This window comes from Nelumbo lutea, chromosome 1 (assembly GCF_056320005.1).
Source record: "Nelumbo lutea isolate HS-2025 chromosome 1, American lotus-T2T, whole genome shotgun sequence".
Taxonomy (NCBI): domain Eukaryota; kingdom Viridiplantae; phylum Streptophyta; class Magnoliopsida; order Proteales; family Nelumbonaceae; genus Nelumbo; species Nelumbo lutea.
Window position 1 is genome coordinate 181,117,876 of NC_142684.1, and position 21,481 is coordinate 181,139,356.

A 21,481-nucleotide genomic window follows, 5' to 3' on the forward strand; every position below is an offset into this window, starting at 1 on the left:
GTTTAGCAATTCATGTATAACAAGGGTCATTCTACCAAAATGCCCAATTGATTAATGAGGCTTGAACAACATTAGCAAAACAAAAATTAAGGTTTTTTTTTCATTAGAACTACTAAAAAAAACAAGCATGTGGATCTTAGATGGGTTGAAGCACCTAGATCATACTCCATGGAAATAATCAATCTAACTCAACCAGTCTCAGTAAATGGTTTCTTGCATTAGGAAGCAACTCGCCATGGCAGGCCATTCCCCATCCGTCCCCACAAAAATTGGATCCACATCAATGCCCCACAGCACATCCCCATTGTGTATTGGGAACATCTCCCAATAATAAGTAGGGGAGATATTCCCAATGCATGCTGAGATGTGCATGTGGGGTGCTGATGTGATCTCACAAAAATTCCTATCCACATTCCCAATCCCCATCCGCATCCTTGTTAGAAGGGAAGGGGCCAAAGGGGATCTCCACTCTCCGTATTCTTTTATTATGTCAATTATTTTGTCTTTTTTTTATTTTATTTAAAAAAAAATTAAATAAAATAATTAAAATTTGACAAAACAATTGAAAAAGATTCAAATATATTCAATCATATTTTTAATATATATATTTATGCATGGTGTACTCTTCCCGTCCACGACAAAGGGGATGAAAATTTCTATATCCCCATCCCCATGGGGCAAAAATCATCCCCATCCCCGCCCCATTCGGGGTGGGTCCTTGTGGGGATCAGGAAAATGGAAAAAATTTCCATTCCTATATGCCCTAGCAACATGTTCTCAATGGATATGCACAGTGAGAAGTCCAAGGTGAGTTTCCCATGTTCTTCACGGACTAGAGATAAGTATGTTATAAAAATCAGGGGCTTTCTTCTCTTGTCCACTCTCATTTGGATCTTCATGTAATGGACATAAGGGCTTTGAAGGATGTCTAAGGAGAAGATTGGATGAAACAAAACAATACAGTATTGTTGAACGTTGTGAGACAAGTCATAGAAGATATGATGATCCACACAGTTTCAGCGAAGTTTCAGTACACCATTAAAGGCAAAGGTCAAAGTAAATAAGCATTTGCATCAATTTCAATAATTCCAACCCAAAGTTGAACTTCACAGAAAACCTCATACAGTATCTAAACCTTCAAAACACCAAAGAATGAAACGAAAGGAAGCAAAATAAATTGTGGAGCTAACACATAGTTGCTACTCAGTAAATAAGAACCACAGGTGCTACGGTGGACCTCTCAAACAAGCCATAAACTGAATTTGTTCATCAGATGGCACTTGGTCAAGCATAAGTTGGTGCCAGACACTCATCAACCATATCTAAGAGATTAGGGTTTTCCAATGCTGCTGCCACCCGTTCTTTATCATTCAGCTGTTTATTAACTGCAAGAAGCTAACGGCAGCATGTTACTAGACAAATCCATTATTCTGTAATTCCAGCTTAGAGAAGATTATAAAAACACCTGGTAACTAGATAGGTACAAACTGACATTGTTGACATCTAATTAAGACATATGGGTTTGACTGTTGGAGTCCACACTCTGTTTCTTCATGCTCCATCAAACTTTGTTAGACTTTATGGGGAAAATGTCACTCAGATCCAGGCTACCTCTTTTTTGATAATAAAAGGACATTTATTAAAGAAACAAGAGAACAAACAATACATGGTGACAAGGAATCACCGACAAGAGGAAGGGAAAACGCCTTAAATGAAAGAAAAAACCAAACAACAAACAAAACAGCAAACCGAAAACTTCGTCAAACACAATACACCTTCACTTCATCCCCTAAAGCCCCAAGACCAAATGAAAACTGCACAAGCCATCAGTCCATCACTAATCCTCCTCCACAAGCAGATCTTCCTGCCTATCATCAGTTTCATTCCACACCTCTCCTCCTTCCCCCACTATAACTTTGTTCACACTTTCCTCCCTCATCTCGATCTCCTCAAGGTGTTTCCAACAAAAGCTTCCCCACCCATAAAAACAGACCAAGATTTTTGCCAATGTCAACAATTTTCTCAAATAGCTAAACTTCCTTCCTTCACCACCTTTTCTCCTGGGACCCTATCAACCATTCTCACCTCATCTTCAACTCTTCCCAAACTCTTTCTCCTTTTCTTGTGAAAATTATCCAACTAAATCTCTGAATTTCTGGGGCCAAAACAGTCTCCCCCACCAACACCATCCAACACCAAAACCTTTGTATTTACCCCTTTTCTCTTGTAAACTCTTTTAACATTTTTTGCGGGACCTGTGCCAAACAATCAAAGCTTCAGCCGCAAGAAGACTTTTAGCTATGTGAACAATGTGTTTCTTGCAAGGAACGCAAAACTTCTTTGGAGCCAGCCCAACTTCCTCAACCTCACCTCCCCCTTCATCTTTCCCTTTGTGACCCAAATCCACTCTAACTTACCTATCATCACCTCCTCAAAATAAAAAGCATCACCAGCACGAATCCATCTCAAGGAAAGACTCCTGTCACCAACAGCTTCCACTGGACCATCCTCTGAACCACCTCCATCTTCTTCGCTGATCAAACAAAGAACATGAACTTTCTTATGAACTTCCTTCCCATCCCCCAGTCCACTATCCACCCCTTCATTGTTCTCCTCTGAACCAGTCAGAAACAACTCCACCGAAATAGAAAAACTTTCTTGAATTGGCAAATCTGCATCCTTCTGAGCCTCTGATTTGTCACAGGCCACGGGAGATTCAACACCCTCCTGATCACAAGCCCCAGGGGATCAATCAACCACAGCAATGCTCCACGATCCTCCACAACATCTTCAACAATCTTCCTGTTACCTCCTGTATCGAACTTCCTGATCAAAGGCTACCCTTCCATGGGTCTGAATGCCCTCAGATTAACTAATGAAACATATTTAGAATTGAAACAAGCATCCAGTTTTACTATTTCATATACCACAACCCAAATACAATATAAGCATCAGAAAAAAGAATACCTGCAGCTTCAGTTGCATGAGTTCCAGGTGCTATCCTGATATCCACCTAAACAAAAAGAGAGAGAAGTTGAGAACAGAAGTGTCATAGAAAACTTATTCTTTACCAATGGCATCAAGCATTGCCATGTAAGAAAATAATACCCTTTCAAAATATATGGAGCATAGAAAATCAAGTTCAAGGACTTGGATAAAAATTAAAATATCCAATCAAGACACAGCAGAAAATACCAATTTATGCAAACACAAGAATGAAAAATAAATTTCCCTTTGTGATTTATCAAGGTGAACAACACAACTTTTTTTATCAGTGTGAACACTGAACAACACAAAATATAACCTTATTTCCTTTAATCTGCTTACAGTATGTATACATAAACCAGCTCCATCTTAATGGTCACCTTTTATTTTGCTCCCAATTCGCAACTGAAGCAGAAAAAATCTACAGACTTTACCTTTTTTGGAATTTCTGCTATTTGATCAAGGTGAATCCCACACAATACAAATATACAACCTTCCTCCTTAAACCCATATAATTTTCCACATAAACCAATGCTATCCCATTTTCCTCTTCTACTTCAATCCTGACTACCAAGTAAACTACCATGAATCAACCCACAAGCAAAAAGATGAAGATGGAAGCTAAGACTCAAAACCCTTTAATATACTCTGCCTTCAATCAGTCACAAACTACAAAAATGCTTTAAGATTTTGTGAAGTTTTTTTATTGGAAATGGTAACTTCCATTAAACCAACAAAAAGAACACACAATATCAAAGAATTAGCCACACCATTGGCTGACCTCGTCCAATTAAGAGTACTCCAGCTTCCCTTGCTAAGAAAAAATCTCCCTTATCTGCTATCTAAATGTCCACACCCCCAGACTTTTTTTGTCTGCAGCCATCCTATTAACAGCTTGGAGTCTCCCTCCACCTCATAGTTATGAATTCCCCATTGCTTGGCCACAATCCTTGAAGTAAGGCCATAATCTCAGCTCTTAATGAATCTCCAACACCTATTGGGCCAGAGTGTAATGCTATCACCTTGCCCTCCCCATCTTTGAATACTCCCCCAAGATTTTCTTAACACTCATAAATCTCCGAAAATAAAGAGGAGGCATTTATAAACACCTTGAATGCAATAACCAACAATGACCAATATTTTACATTTATGTAATGCTCCATTTAAATTAAAATGCAAGAAACAAAAGTAACAAATTATGACATAGGATCCCATATTCATGCAACATAAGATCTAAAAATAACCAATATAGGCAACCAACTATCTTGCACAAAGAGAGATAATGCTCGGTGAACAATATACTCTTTATGTTGGACACAAAAGAGATGCTATTCAAAGTAATTTATGATTGGAGATATGGTTTCTTTGGAAAATGGTTCTTTGTCTTGGAATCTGCATTTGGGAAGAGGTGTAGGGGACAGGGATTTATATGACACTTCTCTCTTGTTTATCTAATGTTTATCATACTTTTACTGGTGAGGACGAGTGAATTTGGCCCCTTTCATGTAATGGTTCCTTCTCTTGTTCTTTCTTTAAATCCCTTGAACCTTCTCAGAAGTTGCTTTTGACCTCTCCTATTCCATATTAAGAAATTTGGTCAGGCCCTCCTCCTCCGAAGGTAAAGATTTTCTGTTGGGAAGTTTCTCTTCAAATAGTAAACACTTGTTTCTGTTCCAATCACCTGTTTCTCTTCATTTATGATTGTGCACTCTGTCTTAACAGTGGAGTGTTCCAATCACCTGTTTCTGTTTTGTCAATTCTCTTAAAAGATGTGGTTTTACTTCCTATTGCTCTTTGGGAAGCAATGGGTGTCCCCACAAAACATTGTGGATCTTTTTGGACAAAATGTCATAGATTGTAAATCTAAAAGAACGAGGTTGCTATGGCAAAGCACAAGAGTATCTATTTCTATTCTTTGGACTATTTGGGGGAAAGAAATTCAAGAGCCTTTGATGACAAGAAGATAAGGGTGGAGGAGCTAATTGAGCTAACCTAGGTGAGAATAGCTCACTGGGTCATGAGTTGTGGTGTTGTGCTGAATTTAAGGACAGTGGAATGGAAAACCTAATGTGAGGCTGGTCAGTGATGACTGGTGCACGTAACAGGCCTGTAACAAGAAATGTTAATTGGGAGCAGTCACCTGATGGAAGGTTAAAGTTTAGCTTTGATGGCTGCTGATAAAAAAAAAAAAGTTTAGCTTTGATGGACTTGGGGACATGTTTAAATAAAAGTATATACCATGAAAATGATACAGATGCCTACCATCTTATACCTATAGAAAATGATAAAAAGAATTTCTGTTGGTTAATTATTAATGTTCTATAGGAAAAGTAGGTCTTGATGTACATTAACTTATGTCACACTGTACATTAGATATTTCATAGAGTTGTCCCCTCAATCTTCAAGAATCCATGGTGGAAGAAGCCAATGTCTTCCAACATAAACACTTCATCCAGTTAGGAGGCTTCATGCAACACTGAAATGAGGTCATTTTCCCAACAAGATGAATATCAGATAACTCATAATTGAAGGGGACTCAGAGGTGGTGATAGGGTGGCTAAATAAAGATAATAGTAGCCTATGGAATTACAGTAATGAGAGGAAAAAATTTTCAGTGGCTGGTGAGGGAGATGGAAGTGAAGATGAGGTGGGTTCAAAGATCAGCTAACTCTTTAGCTGATGATGAGCTAAACAAGGGGTAGAAAGGGATTCAATGTTTTGGGATAAATTGTAAATTATTGTTCTTTATTTCCTTTTCTTTTCTTCTTGAGGGCTCAAGTTGTATTTAGAAGATAAGAAATTGTATTTAGAAGATAAGAGTGTTTGTCTTCCTCTTTGTAATTACCTTCTTGCTGAATTAATGGAGATGCTAATGAATTTGTTATTGATAAAAAAAATGAGGTCATTTTCAGTATTAGATCTTCCCTGAGTATAATTTTTTTCATGAACTTGCTTTTGAATATAATCCATACTGGGTGTGCTCTCTGTAGAACCAAATATGGGTTAAATCATCACGGCCTTGAAGAGACCATGAAGAAACCAACATAAAAGTTCACTCCTCCCTTTTCTCCCCAAATGCCAAAGCATTTTGGCTTGCACCATCTATGGATGTTCATTCCTCCAAATCATCTTTTTTTATTTATTTTTCGTTGATGGGTAAACCCTCCAAATTGTTTAATCAAAATTATCTTACTTTCTCATTATTCCCCCGACCATGACCTTTTACTGAAGTGAACTTTGATGCATTATCAAGTAGCCACTTTGGTCTGGCACCATGCAAAGACCTGCTCAAGATATATGTGGCATTTCCTGGAAGGTTGTGCATAGTAAATTGTAATTTACTTCCTTCAAGAGATAGTCATAGTGTCATACCTTCTTGTTTTAATTAATTAAGTTTAAACAAGCTCCCTACTGTATGCTCCCTTTTCGGAGCTTTCTGATGTTTTAATGAAATCTGTCACTATGGAACCAGAGAAGTTTATGGTGGATAGCTTTGGCAATTTTCGAACTGATAATGTAATGCCTTAATAATGGTCCAGATGCCTTCCTGTAACCACTTCAACCTCTGGGGATTGTACACGCCAACTCAGTTATCATTTGGTTTGTTGTCCAATATATGATTTATCCACATATCCAAAAAAGAAAGAACACAAGTTTCTTTCCCATCTTGATATCATAGGGGTAGCACCTTTTTTTTCTTTTCTTTTCTTTTTTGTTTTGATATAATAGGGGTATTACCTTGTATCGAGAAGGTAGACTGCGCATGAGTTTCACCCGCAAACATAGCCCAATAACTGTAGCCATACTGCAATGCTCAACCGTAGGGGTAAATGTAACCCTGAATGAAATACATTTAATTAGCTAACAGTATTATGACGGAGATTGGAGAATTGACATCTAGGATAGATATAAGCATGCAGACTATTAAGTAAAAGCAGAAGAATCTATGGAATTACCTAACATGGCTATGCTTATCATCCACTTCAATTGCATCTTCTGTAACAACTTTGAGTTCTTCTAAAGAATAAGGATGCTCTGGATCTTTTATATCTCTAATATGATTTAATATTGTTAAGAAAATAAATAATTCCATAAGATACAGCAGAAAAAAAAAAGATAGTGTGTATGTGGAGAGAGAGAGAGACCATGAAATACAGTTTTATCCTGTTTAATCACAAGAAAGCATATAAATTTATACAAAAAAAAAAGAAGTAAATGACTACCTAGGCTAGTGACAATTAAAAATAATAAAATAGTACATGACAAACTATGTGAAGTTGGAAAGTTACAACAAATTAACTGTTATGAGAAATTATTAAAAATGTTCGATTCATTTATCATTTTGCTCATATTCTGAAAGAGAAATTGTGCTTTCCCTATATATATAGGGGGAAGCACCTGAAAGAAGACACTCCACAGTGCACCACCCTCCACACCTAAAATAGTGTGCCATTTATACACAAATCTCCTCTTAAATAAGCAAAGGTCCTTCAGCACTGACATAATCTACTAAATAAGATCCTACTTCTGCGGAAGATGCTCAATTTCCCACCCTCCAGATGCAACAAAAGATGGCAAAGAACATATAACACAAAGAATAGGCACCACTAGAACCAACAAACCTTAAGGCAAAGAATGAAATGGTACCCCACATCTTTTTTTTTTTATCAGTAACAGACATTCTTCATTATTTATAAAGCAATAACCCAATGCAGGAAAAACCATCAAAGGAAAAACCGAATGGATCATACTCCAAAAAAGGTTAAAAAATCAACACATATCGTATCAGGAGCACCCCGATACACCACTACAGAGGGTGTATCGGGGTTTTGACCGGTTCAGGGGGTGGAGGAACCTTAAACGGTCCCCCCTGAACCGGTTTTGACCGGCGTATCGATATTTAGAACCTTGACCCCAACTCTCTCCCCCAAAAATATTATTAAAAATCAGCCCAGAAAATCAAGCTTTTATTGACCCCTTGTTTGGCTAAAGAATCAGCCATGCCATTTGCCACCCTACTAACCTATTGATTCTAAACTCGCATATTCCTAGTTAAGCATTTGAATTTCTTCATTAGATCTCTATACATCAAAATCACTTTTCTCCTCATTCATTAACCAGCCTATTATCACTTTTGAATCATCCTCTATAATTAGGTTGGACACACCCATTTCCACAGCCTTCTGCACTCCAAACACATCCACCATAAGTTCCACTTTATCGAGTATCCCAAGACAATTTGAACCAGATTACATTGCCACTATATTTCCTTCATCATATCTGAAAACACCTCCTGTGCTGGAAGGCCCTGCTTTCTAACACTACTGCCATCAAAGTTGAGATTTAAAAATCCCCCACTCAGTTTCATTTACACTAGACCTGTTCATGGGCCTAGCCTGAGCCCAGCCCGGCCCGGCCTGATCTAAGTCAGGCCTGGACAGGATTTCAGGCCTACGGGCTCAGGCTCAGGCCTAAAACATCGGGTCCGACCTTTTTCGGGCCAGGCTCAGGCTTTCTCAAAAAAGCCCAACCCGAGCCCGACTTGATAAAGTATTAGATAACAAATATATATTTTATATAATAAAAAATATATACAATATTTTTTCTTTATTATTCTTCTCTTTTTTCAAGTAAAAGTGAGATCTTTCATTATTTTTTAGGTTTTGAGGTCTTTTAATATAAATAAAATAGTTTTTAATTGAATAAAAAAGAAAAAAATATATTTTTCCAAATTTCTGGTCAAGCTCAGGCTTGGGCTCGGGCCCAGGCCTGGGCTTTAGGCTTTATATGAGGGCCAGGCTCGGTCTCAATACCTAAGCCCAATGGTCAGGTCGGGCTTGGTCTCGGGCCTGGGCATATTCTATTAATGTAAAGGCAAAGCCCAGCCTGAACCCAACCCGGCCCGGCTCGGCCCATGAACAGGTCTAATTTACACATAGCCCTTCTTTCTTTTTTGAAGATGTTCCTGCTATCACAGCTCACTTCCTTGAAATGTCATCCACAAAAAAAAAATGAAAATAATCCCATCATTTTCAACCAAGAAGCTGCCCTATGGATGACACAATCAGGTAATTCCTCATCACCTCTTTCCTTGTCTTCAAAGATTCTAGCATCCCTTTCCTCCCATAGACTCCACACCATTGCTGCCTTCAAACACCTCCACATAATTCTTCCCCTTCTTTTTTGGCCACATCAAGGTTGTTGCCTTGTTGGAGAGAAAAAGTTAGTGACATAAGTAGGATAATTCCACCTATACACAAGAAAAGAAAATGCCTTCCTAAATACTAATGGCAAAATAACAAAATATTAGTAAGTGAATACAAGACTCACCATTGGACTTACAAAGAGTGCACCAATGTGGGAAATAGTACAATAAAGCCTCCTTTTTGTAGTAAGCTCCATGTATTGATGCATTCATGATATACTTCCCAACAAAGAGCTGCAACCTTGGGAGAATAGTCTTACACCAAACCTCTTTTATAAGAAAAGGAGGTTGACCCTGAAGAGAAAGAACTGAGGCTTTGAAGAAAGAGGCACACAAAGATGACCCAAGGCAAGAGGCCTCCAAACCCAGCTGTCTTCTTTCCCAACGTCAAGGTAGATCCCATCAAGAAAACCCAGAAAATTGGAAGCATCAGAAATTTTAGACTCTCTAAGGTTCCTTCTCAAACCTAGATTCCAATCAGAACCTTTGGAAGAATTTGAAGGTACACTAAAATCAGCAATGGACCTACCCTTTAAAGATGAAAGAGAGAACAAAGAAGGGAAAAGATCCTTTGGAGGCGACTCCCCCACCCATTGATCGTAATAGAAATTCACTTTATTACCAGAATAAGCATCATGCATTAAAAAATTAGAGAACACAGGGAAGATGCCAAGAATAGATATCCAAGGAGAAGCAAGAGTAGCTCTAGTTGAGAGGCTAGCGTCCCATTCCTTTTCATTCAACCCATGGATGCTTACCACCACCTTGTGCAACAATTTGTCCTTCTCAATTGGCAGTATCCAAAGCCATTTTCCTAGCAATTCCATATTCTTCTTATCCACATTCCCAATCCCTAATCCACCTAACTCCTTCCAGCTACACACCACTTCCCACTTAATCAAATGATCCCTCTTACTCTCCCCAAAATCTCATAAGAAATCCCTCATTACCTTCTACCCTTTTGACTACCAATTGAGGCATTTTAAACACTGACATATAATCAATCAAAGATTAGCTAACAATGCTTTTATAAAAGTAGTCCTACCACCCAAAGAGATGTAACTTCTCTTCCAGGCCACCAATCTATTATTAATCCTCTCCAATACTGCCTTCCAAAAGTCAATAGACCGAGGATTGGCACTTAGCGGGAGACCTAAATAATATAATGGCCACAAAGAAGTAGAGAGCCCCAAGGATTCAGCAACTAAGTCACTTTCTTCTCTCTCCAAATTCACCTTCAGACTTAAGAATCTTTCAGAAACACCAAATTTCAGGTTTTATCAAATTACAATATCAGATGGTCAGCAGATTATTGTGATTCCTAGCACATTGAACATTGTTACTGTTAGGCATATGAAGGTTCCTATGATTAAGGTGATCCACTATGAGCACCTCACCAAGAAAAAGATCGGGAATAAAACTTCATTGATCACTATAGGAAACACCTGCTGATCCCAAATGCAGTCAAAACTCACCACCCCATTAGAAACTACATTTTCAATGTTCTAAGATTCTATGGCCCCTCTAGACCCCTAGCCAGCCTTTTGTTTTACTTGAGCATCATGTAGGCCCTCCCATTTCAAAACCTTTTACCAACATATGAGTTCTGTCTTTACTTGTTTTTATTGATAATTTAGATTTTCTTAGGGTTCTCCAGCCTATATTGTTGAGTAAACCTAAGCTAAGCCTCAAGCTAACAAGCTGAGGGCTTTGTGGCCTGATTCCAGCTTGCATAGGCCCATTTTCAGCCACCTAATTAGCTGGTGTTTGGGTGAATCCTGCATAGCCATCTCAAAAATCAATATCAACAAGTAAGACTATAGCATTATCACTTCTACATATATTATTAAGGAAAAATAACAATAAAAGTTGTCAAGAAACAACTATACACAACAAGGCACAAAATAGAAAGGCACTGATTTAGATGATGTTTCAACTTTTTGGACAAAGTACAACCAATAACATAGGAATTCTTGATTTTTTTTTCAACAGCTTCTTTGCTGTTCTTGAAAAAGTTATTTTTTCTCTCTTTTTTTTTCTTTTGATAATCCTGTTCCTGAAGAAGTCGAGAAATCTTAAATATTGTAGACTACAGGAGAATTGGAGAAAAGCAGAAGACAAACCCATAGTTACTAAAAAGGTGGTTCAGGGAGTAGGCCTATTTGCCAAAGCTAGGCTTGAGGATTTCCACAACCTGCCTACCAAAGACCAAATAATGAACAATTAATTCCTAAACAGAGAATAATTAATAGACAACCCTGATCAATGAGCATATTATAATTCTGGTGATAAAAGCATAGTGCCATAATTATATAATGTTTCTCCATATAAGAAATAAGACAATTAGCAAAAATTCTCCTAACCGTCCATATTACTCACCAAGAAAAATCGTACAAGAAAAAATAAACAGCATATAAACTGTACAGAAACATCGATAAGAATCATCAAAGCTATCAAACTGAAAGGATATCAAAAATCTCTTGTTGGTCAATGGGTTCTACAGCGTATTCATCGGCGCTGAAAGGTGCAGTCCGAACTCGACGCTCTTTTCTTTCATAGACAACAGGATTGGCATTGATTAACCCAGAAACCATCTTCAAAGCTTGATCAAGAACTGAAACGCTAAAGAGAGATATCCAAGGAAAAGTTTGCCCTCCTTTACTTTGACCCAATCGCTGCATAAGGTTAATGAAGTGATTCCATCGTTACAAATGTCAAGTAAAAGCTATTAGAAACCATAAAGCTATTAATATAGATAGAGAAGCTTTTTTAAGAAAGATTGAACCTTTCATTCTTCATTCTTTGTTTTTTTTAATGGGTTTCTAGTTTAGCTAAACCAACATAGAATTAACGGAAGAAATCAACCAAATTCGAGAGAAAATAAGAATATGTCACAGCTGTTTTATCTGTCAACACCGATTCAAGTTGTGCAGATCTTTTCCGTTTCTCCTTCCTTCGAAATGGCAGGAAAATAAGAGAAAGAATAGCGTACCAGGAATTCAGAATCAAAGACTTCCGTTGCCGCCTTGAATGCTTGGAAGGTGTTGCCTGTGCTGTGTATTTCAGAAGGACTTACTCCTTCGGGTTCGGGAATGAAAGGTTTTGTACTAGTATTTTTTTATTCTTCGCGACCGCGACTCTCTTTTTGGTGCAAGTTTATGTACTCGGGGGCTGTCCAATATCGGAATCCAATTTGGAATAGCCTCTTAACCATCGGATTAGAATTTATTTTTCAAATCAAATCCCACTCCCTGGGCAGGCTTGCTGGATATAGGGAAAAAATCAATCAAACAGCTGAAACACTTTTCCGGCATTACATACGTAATAGTACACCGTACACGTGACGTGAGGCATTGGAGCCCACCCGACGTTGTGGGATGTTGTGGGACGGAGATGTAAACACGTGTTTTGCGGGTAGGTGTGGATAGAATTGGCGCGGGTAGGAGATCCGGAGTCGCAAATAAGAGTCCTCTCCAAACATTCCAACATGATCTGTATGTCCGATCTGTGTCCGCACATCATGTGGAATCCATCACATTATTGGGACCCACCATGCTGTGATGTAATGTTAGTTGGAAACGTGTTAGTTGGGAATTTTGTTGGCAGGAGATCCCGACTCCACCTGAATATAGGATAGGAATTTGTGAAGGTCCTGAAGGATGAGTGCAGATCCGTTCTGCTCCTCACACAGGCGCCTTACACCGCCCTTACACGCACTTCCTACTATGCATTGAAAACATCTTCCTAAATTATTATTTATGGGAGTTGTTCTCACTGCACAGTGGATGTGCCTATGAGGCGGCCATGTGCGAAGAGCAGATCCCCTTCCCACGTAGCGCTTTTCACACCAATCTCACAGCATGTATCAGTTGTGAGATCAAATCCTTCGGGGTAAGTTTGAATCCATCGGACCACACCGTTTCAACCGACTTTTGTAATCTTGTATTGAAAACTAGTAGGGACTTATGCAATGTACGGGATTTGTTAAAAAGAATTGAAACAACGAAAATTAATAATCATTATAAGGAAAGAATGTAATGTTATTTAAAATAATTAATCTTTATTTTATTAACTTGTTACAAAATAATTTAGTAATTTAGTTAATTGGATTAATTATATTAATAATTTTTAATAAAAATAATAAAATGCTAGTAATTACTTAATAAAATAATTATTGTTTCCATATTATCCATTAATGTTTTATCTATTTATTTTACTTTATTAATGATTAAAAGTTATAATTCTTTGTAAATGTTACTTAAATATTAGTAAGTATATAAAGTTAGGTCGTAGTCATGATTAAATTAATCTGTAGATTAATTTTTAGTCATAATTAAATTAATCTAAGATTGAGTTCAATGTTTAAGATTTTAGGTTAAGCTTTGGTCGATTCTCAACTTGACCCAATCCCCTAAGTTGCACTCATTGAAACAATGTGACAATCTCCTAAGCTAAATCTTAAGGAGCTATGGGGGATGGGCTACCCTCAATATGTAGCCTAATGAATCAAAAAACATATAAGATTTCACGCTAGATTTTGATAGTGTATTAACAATTTTATAGGTTGCCCAGCCCATCTTGCCCCACAGCTTAGGCATAATAATATTTATTTGTTCTTGGGACAGGGACATGATTGCCTATGTTAATTAAAATTTAGGAAATTTGTCTAAAACTCACAATGAGTTTTCAACATCTCTTAAACTCACCACAACTTTTCAAAATGTCTAAAACTCACCACGTCACTAACTTGATGTTAAAAAAAATATTTTCGAATATAAAATACATAAAAACACACAAATTACAAACAGAATAAAAAATATATTTTCAAACTATAGAAACTATAGAAATTGAAAAACAAATTCAGAAAATAAAAATTATTGAAAAAACACTAAAAAATATAAAAGAACACAGAAATTGCAAATAAATAACAAAAGATATAGGAAAATTATAGATTGTAGAAAATAGAAAAATGTAAAAAACAGAAATTAAAAAAATCATTGGAAACTATAACAAAACACTAAAAATGCAAAAAAAAAAAAACAAGAAAATTGAAAACTGAAAAAAACCCTTCTCCTCTAACTCACCATTTGAGGGTAAATTGGTCATGAAATTAAGAAACATTAAGTGTGCGCTAACAAAAGCTGAGTTTTGGAAAATAAAAACTTATTGACATAGTGAGTTTTAGACATTTTGAAAAGTTGTGGTTTGTTTAAGATAAATGCTGAAAACTCATGATGAGTTTTCAACAATTTCCCTAAAATTTATATTTAGTTTTACTTTATTATAAATATATATATATATAAATTTATATCTATACATTGATATAAAATTTGTTACTTGTATGCAAGGTTCAAAGTATCGATACTAGTCGATACACCGGTAGGGCATATTGGCTTATACCGGTCCTCTTTTAATTTTTTACATTTTTTTTCAATTTTGATTTAGAGGGGCCAGTTTAAGTCCCAGTTACAATACGTATCAGCTGATACGTAACGATTTTTTGAACCTTGTATGTATGTATGTATGTATGTATGTATGTATGTAGCTTTTAGGTTGAGGTTGGGGTTCAAATAATGATTAAAAATAACAAAATAACATTAAATAACAATAAAAATTAAATATTTAATAACAATAAGTTACACTACTTTTTTATAATTTTAAACAATTAATGATTAAAAATAAGAAATTAAAAATACATTACATTAGAAATTAAATATTAATTAAAAATAAATGACACTAATTTTCATAAATAAATTGTTGAAATTGTTGAACAATTATTAATATTCCAAAAATTATTCAATAATACTCCTAATTATTATTGGAATTATAGTTATGTCAAGAATACTCATAATTATTAGCATAATTTTTTAGCATAATTGTGTGATTCACATGCTTTGTTGAGTGAAAGTGAAATAATGGAAATACATAATAGTAAATACATCTTTTCTATTTTCCATTGTAACACAATGAACTAATATTGACCATAGGCAAGGATTATAATGTTTAAATTATATAATTTATAATTAATACAAAAAAAAACAAATGTACTTTAAATACACCATTAGCTAATTGCATTTACTTCTTGAAGATTATTGATAATTAGTACATATTTTCAAAAAGTAATTTTAATGATTATATTTTTATTTTTGGTAATTTATCAGAATTATTAGAAATCATGTTAATCCATTTTTTGTCATTTCCTGAACATTTTTTGGTTATTATAACAAAATTATTAGTACTTTAATTTTGGTTATTTTCTTGGATAACTTCTGTTCATTAAATGTAATTTTCTGCTATTTATAGCTTAAATTATATAATTTAAATAATATTTAAAACATAATTTAAATTATAACTTACATTAATTAACAATTTAAAAACTATTAAAATGCAGACTTACGATTAGTAAAATGCAGACTTACGATTCAGAACCAACATCAACCAACCAAGAAATCATTTTCAGATATATTCCATTGCAAGTTAGATCTGTCTTGGTAGCATAAATTCGTTAGATTTTTTTTGTAAAGGCTAAGGTAGAGGCGTGGAGGGGAAAACATGAAATAAATCTGCCTAAAACTCATCTTAAAAAAAAAAAGCAGTAATAATTATAATTAGTAATTATACGGACGTACTATGGACCTACATTAGTAAATTCTGAACCATGCTAGTCAAAATTGCGAATATTGATTCCGCCATCAGTTTTGGGTCAATGGTTCGATCGTCCGATTCTAACGGACGGCTTCTTCTGACATATTATAAGCAAAAAATTGCATAACTGTTCTGGACACCGGTTTTTGGATCGACGGTTTGACCGTTTGGTTCAAATAGATGGCCCGTTTTAGCAATAAAAATTACAAAAAAAAATTGAGTGTGCGAGATCCATTAAGCAGTATCATACGTGTTTTGTCATTCAAGCACGTGACTCATATGACCAAAAAATGGAACTGTTCTAGCCACTAATTTTCAAGTCAACGGTTCAACCATCCAGGTCGAACAAATGGCCCATTCTAACAACAAAAATTAAAAAAAGTAAAAAATTGCCAAAAAAACATTGAATGGGTCAACGGGTCAATGGTTTGACTACTCGGGTCAATGGGTCTTTGACCGATTCAACGGTTTTTGGCCAGGGACCAAGATTGGGGTAAAATGGAACCGGTTGCCTGGACGGTTCCCAATTCAAAAAAATAAAAAAATGGTGGTTCGTCCGTCTGGTACAAACAAACGACCCGTTCTAACAACAAAAATTATAGGCACAAATTTGAGTGTGTTAGGTCAATTAAGCAGAATCATACGTGTTATTTCATTCGAGCGTGTGACTCATACGACCCGAAAACGGAACCGCTCTAGCGACCGGTTTTCGGGTCGATAGTTTGACCACCCGGTTTGAACAAATGGCTCGTTCTAACAACAAAAACTTAGAAAACTAAAAAAAATGGCCAAAAACCATTGAACGGGTCAACAGGTTGATGTTTTAACTGCTCGGGTCAATGGGTCATTGACCAATTCAACTGTTTTTGGCCAAGGACCGGGATTGGGATAAAACGGAACAGGTTGCCTAGACGGTTCCCAATTAAAAAATAAAAAAAGGCCAAAACCATTGAACGGGTCAATGGGTTGATGGTTCAACCACCCGGGTCAATGGGTCATTGACCAATTCAACGGTATTTTGCCAAGGACCGAGATTGGTGTAAAACGGAACCAGTTGCCTGGACAGTTCCTAGGCCAAAATGTCCATCCGTCTGGGTCAACGACGGTTTGAAAATCATGGTTTTTTTTGCTTTTGGATTTTCACTATTCAAAGGTTTCTTCTACTATGGGCTTTATTCGAGCGTGTGTTTTTTGCAGTATGTTCCTTTTTTTTCATTTTCTGCTTTTGTTTTTTTTTTTCTTTCGTCTTCTTTAAGATCTCCAAAACGATATAGGGTTTACCACAATTTTATTTCTTTTCTTTTTGTTTTTTCTTTGGGTTTTCTTGAGTGTTTTTTTTTTTTTTTCTTATAAGACAATATGCTTTGTCCCTTTCTTTGATTGCATGTATGTTTAGCTTCGTCTCAAAGCAGAACTTTGGACTCGATTTCCCTTGGTTTTTCTAGTTTGGTGGATTAACCACCATTTTTTTTTTCTTGTGTTTAAGGTCAATTTGGGTTTATCTTTCAAGGTTTTGGAATCCCTTGCAATATCTATCCTTCCCTTGACTATGAGTACAAAGTTATTTCGTCTAATTATTGACATCTAGAAAAAACGACCCAGAAACGAAACCATTCTGGCCACCAATTTCCAGGTCAACGGTTCGACCGTCCAGCTTGAACAGATGGCCCGTTTTAACAACAAAAATTAAAAAATTAAAAATAAAAAAAATGACCTAAAACCGTTGAACGGGTCGATGGGTCAAAAGTTCAACTGCTCAGGTCAACAAATCATTGATTGATTCAACAATTTTTGGCTAGGGACCGGGTTTGGGGTAAAACAAAACTGGTTACCTAGACAATTCTCGGGCCGAATGGTCCTACCGTTCGAATCAACTGGGAGTTCTCTATGTGAAACAAAGGACAACTATAAAGCAAACTCAGAACTATCATTGTATGATCGTATTATTTTATACGAGATGTTTTGCTGAAGCAATATTTAAAAAACGAGTACATGATGATCTCTTTTAAGTCTTTATATGAATTTCAAGACTTGAGTACTTATAATTGCAAATTTCTTAAGAAATCATTATCTTTTTTAATGTAGCAAATAACAATGTTACAATTCCATTTCAGCCCCAGCGAATCAGGGGCCCCTCCGCTAGTTCAATATTAAAGCAAATTTTCATCATTAATTGCTCCCTACAATTTTGAACTTAAACCTTCTTAAGTTTAACACTAAAAACATAAGATATCTTCTAAATAGAAGAGTATATAATGTAAAGGCTCTACATCCTATGATAAAGGGCTTAATGGAATCAACCAAGTGAACTCAACAAAGCAATATTTGGTTTTTTACTTGGGACCAAGCAAAGAAATCAACCAATTCAACAAACACCAATCCCTCAAATAGGTGACTAATATTCTAAAATAATAAAAATTACAAAACCTAAAAAGGAGAACCAGCAGTACAATGAGAGCAGACTCACCTAAACCTACAAAGGAAATGCTTCCACCAAGATTAAAGTAAGAATAAACAACGAAGGTATACTTCCTCTTCACCAATAATGGCAAGCCCAGCACCAAATGAAGAAACATATATCAATGTGAATAAACATAATTGTCCTAAAGTTAGTATATAGCCATCTAGTAAAATTTAGATAAAACCAGTAAGTGCATATGTTCTAAACATCAATGAAATGAAAGCACTCACTTATGGAATTAATTCAAACAGGAGATGATGTCAATTAAAGAAATTCGTATGTCTTCTTTAATCGTATTCTAGATTAGTTAAATTATAAGCAGAACAAATAAAAGTCTAAAAAATCTCCTCATTAAGCTACCCTGTTAATACTAAAAGAATGGTGGAATATTTTTCACACATGGCAGAGTGGTGCACACCATGATCTAAGAGCAATGGCAATAAGTGATAACCCCAATGGCAAAACAAAGAAAATCCCCAACTAAAGAGAAGAGGAAAACCTCAACCCTAAGAGCAAACCGACAAAGAACACCAAAATGAAACCATAAAGGCAGAAGCAAATGAAGAAAAAAAAAAGCCCAAACCTGTATAGTTAAATCCTTTGTCACTGAAACCAAATTGAATGCAGTCAGATGCAAAGCAAGGGAAGCCAGCATCGCCTATCTATTGAAGGAAAAAATATCTTTCCAAGAATAAAAATACCACCAAGGTATTTTCATTGATGAACAACGATGAAGAAAGCCCAGTGAAGATGAAGAGAGTAGAATGAAAGGAAATGGAGAAAACTCTTGCAACGGAATGCCAAACGTTTCAGATATCAACCATATGGTTTTGATGGTGCAAACGAAAATAATAGTTGGCAGGAGAAGATTTGGAAGTCCAAACGTCTCTGCTTTTCGTTGGTTCCTTTGCAATTACGTAGAATAAAAGAAAAGGAAAACTAAAAAAAAAAAACGAAAATTAGAAAGGGGGATTTGAGCAAAAAGAGACGTGATGAGGCTTTGAAAGTTGAAAGACTTCAATTAGAATTTACCGTTTTGATCAACTTCAATCGATTGGCCGACTCCTTGAATCCTTAAAACGTATAGAGTTGCCGAGTCGAAGCAATCACGTACTCCTCTTATCCTCCGGTCTACTTGCTATGTCTCCTTCTCTCACTCACCTTCTTTAACCATTTTTTATTAACAGATACTATGCCACAGTTTCCACTCTGTCTATGCAAACTGAAATGAAACTTCTAAAGGTTGAACCCTAGGAACAAACAGTTAATGTCTCTCTATCTATGCCTTTCTCTCTCCCCCTTGTCGCTCTATTTCTCCTGAGGCATTAGAAGTAAGAAGAGAAGCGTGGAAGGAAGATAGGGAGGGTAGTGTTATTGAAAAGATAGAGAGATTTGAGGAAGATGTAGAAAAGATAATGCCAGAGTAAGAGAGAGACGTAGGGGAGAGAGAGAACTCTCTCGTTGTGTGTTCTTTTCCTCCCTCGAGACCTCGTGCTAAACGAAAGAGATGGAGGGTGATCATGGACCGGGTCGGGTTTTCCTTCATAACAACGGGTTTAGGTTAGGCCCGGACCCGGACCGACCCGACCCGTATTATGAGTCTAAAAATATAAGAGCCAGTTTGGCACGTCTTTTTGGGAAGATCCTTTGGTAGCTCTGACATTGAGCTTTTGTATGAAGATCTCAGCAGCCCAAAGCACATTTGGAAAATGCGTGTCTTTCTCTATGAGATTGAAACGCAAAAGACATGAGAAGTTTCACTTGAAGTTTCACAAAATCAGCCCAAAATGGGCTTCTTGCATCTTTTCAGCATTCTGTCTTTTGGCAGCTAGATCTTCTATGTGCCAAACGGAAATAGACCGAAAATCGGTCTTTGCAGCTTGTAAATAGCCCAAAGACCGCATGGAAAGATGCACCAAACGGACCCTAAGTCTGGGTTGGGCCAAGATTCAAAGCCTAATTATTAGGGTTGTTCATAAGAAGGCCCAACCTGATCAAATCGACCAACCCGAACCGGCTCAACCCGAGTCAGACAGGTTTTCATCAGCACGGGTTGGTTTCGGGTTGTGCAAATTCCTAAACCGATGATTCAAGTCGGTTTTGGTTTTCACACAAGAAAACTGAAACCGACCCGAACCGAACTGACTTAGTTCCTAGTTCAAACAAGAAGTTCCAAAGCCCATTAGGCCACCTAGTTTTGAATGGTTGCAAGAAACTCTGGATTAGTAAATAGTGATTAATGAACAAATTTTGTGATTAACTTTTCATTTAAATTTTATCATAGGAGATGGCTGAAATGATGTTCAATTTATGACTATTTTTCAAATTAGCAAGATTTTATCACAGGGATGAACTTAAAACCGAAACCTACCCAACCCGACTCAAACCGACCAAGTCGGTTTTGCTTAACACTCGGGCAGTTTCGGTTTCTATGTCAAGTAACCCGACCAAGTCGAGTCGGTTGGAAAAACAACAGTAAACCGACCCAACCCGGCCCGTGAACAACCCTACTAATTATTGTATTTCAGTTCCAAAATTAAACAATTATACTTTTTTTCACTTATTGTCGTGGATATTATAGTAACTTGTAAGGAACTTTAAACTTAATATCAAGATAAAAGCTTCCAACATAAAAGAAATTAAATAATTATACATTATAATTTATAAGTTTCAATTGGTCATTAGTATGCTAAAAATGACAATTTTAACAAACCAATTCTTCTATCAACAAAAAATCAACCTAGAACCTATAATATCTATCAAAAAATAACCATCCATCGTCTTGTAGTATCCACAAAACAACTTTAAACATCTCTATAAGGGGCTCCATCTTCCATTCAACTCCTACAAATAAAAAGTAAAATAAAAATATATTAGCAAACTAAGAAAAAATAGTTCAAATTAATGTAAATAAATAAGTAATAAAATATTGAAAATGGTTTCAATTTTACCCAAAACTTGCAACCACTCCAAGCTTCATATTTATCTTCATCGATGGAGTCTTCATCACTAGAAAATTCGTCTTTTGGTGAGAGAGAGATTGGGCACGGCGGTGGTTTTGTGAAATTGGTGAGAGAGAGAGAGAGAGAGAGCCGAGAAGATTAGGGTTTACTAATTTCTATATTTCATTAAATACTATATTAGAATTTGGTTAGATCTAACACCGTAGGATTAAGATCTTTAAT

At 36.3% G+C, this 21,481-nt stretch overlaps 1 protein-coding gene across 3 annotated transcripts; it reads right to left on the minus strand.

Annotated features, from left to right (window-relative positions):
- Positions 1 to 1,038: 1,038 nt before the first annotated feature.
- Positions 1,039 to 19,777, minus strand: AE7 (MIP18 family protein (DUF59)). 3 transcript variants are annotated; one of them, XM_088961181.1, is made up of 6 exons: positions 19,329 to 19,777; positions 11,659 to 11,865; positions 6,942 to 7,045; positions 6,724 to 6,823; positions 2,968 to 3,013; positions 1,039 to 1,385 (listed from the first exon to the last, which is right to left on the minus strand). In XM_088961181.1, the coding sequence occupies exons 2-6, from the start codon at positions 11,782 to 11,784 to the stop codon at positions 1,285 to 1,287; spliced, it is 477 nt and encodes a 158-aa protein (XP_088817307.1). In that variant the 5' UTR covers positions 11,785 to 11,865; positions 19,329 to 19,777; the 3' UTR covers positions 1,039 to 1,284. The 3 variants fall into 3 exon arrangements, with proteins under 3 accessions (XP_088817307.1, XP_088817306.1, XP_088817308.1); XM_088961180.1 differs by lacking the exon at positions 19,329 to 19,777 and adding an exon at positions 12,183 to 12,454; XM_088961182.1 differs by lacking the exon at positions 19,329 to 19,777 and adding an exon at positions 12,183 to 12,454 and having other exon boundaries at positions 1,039 to 1,395.
- Between the last annotated feature and the right edge of the window lie 1,704 nt (positions 19,778 to 21,481).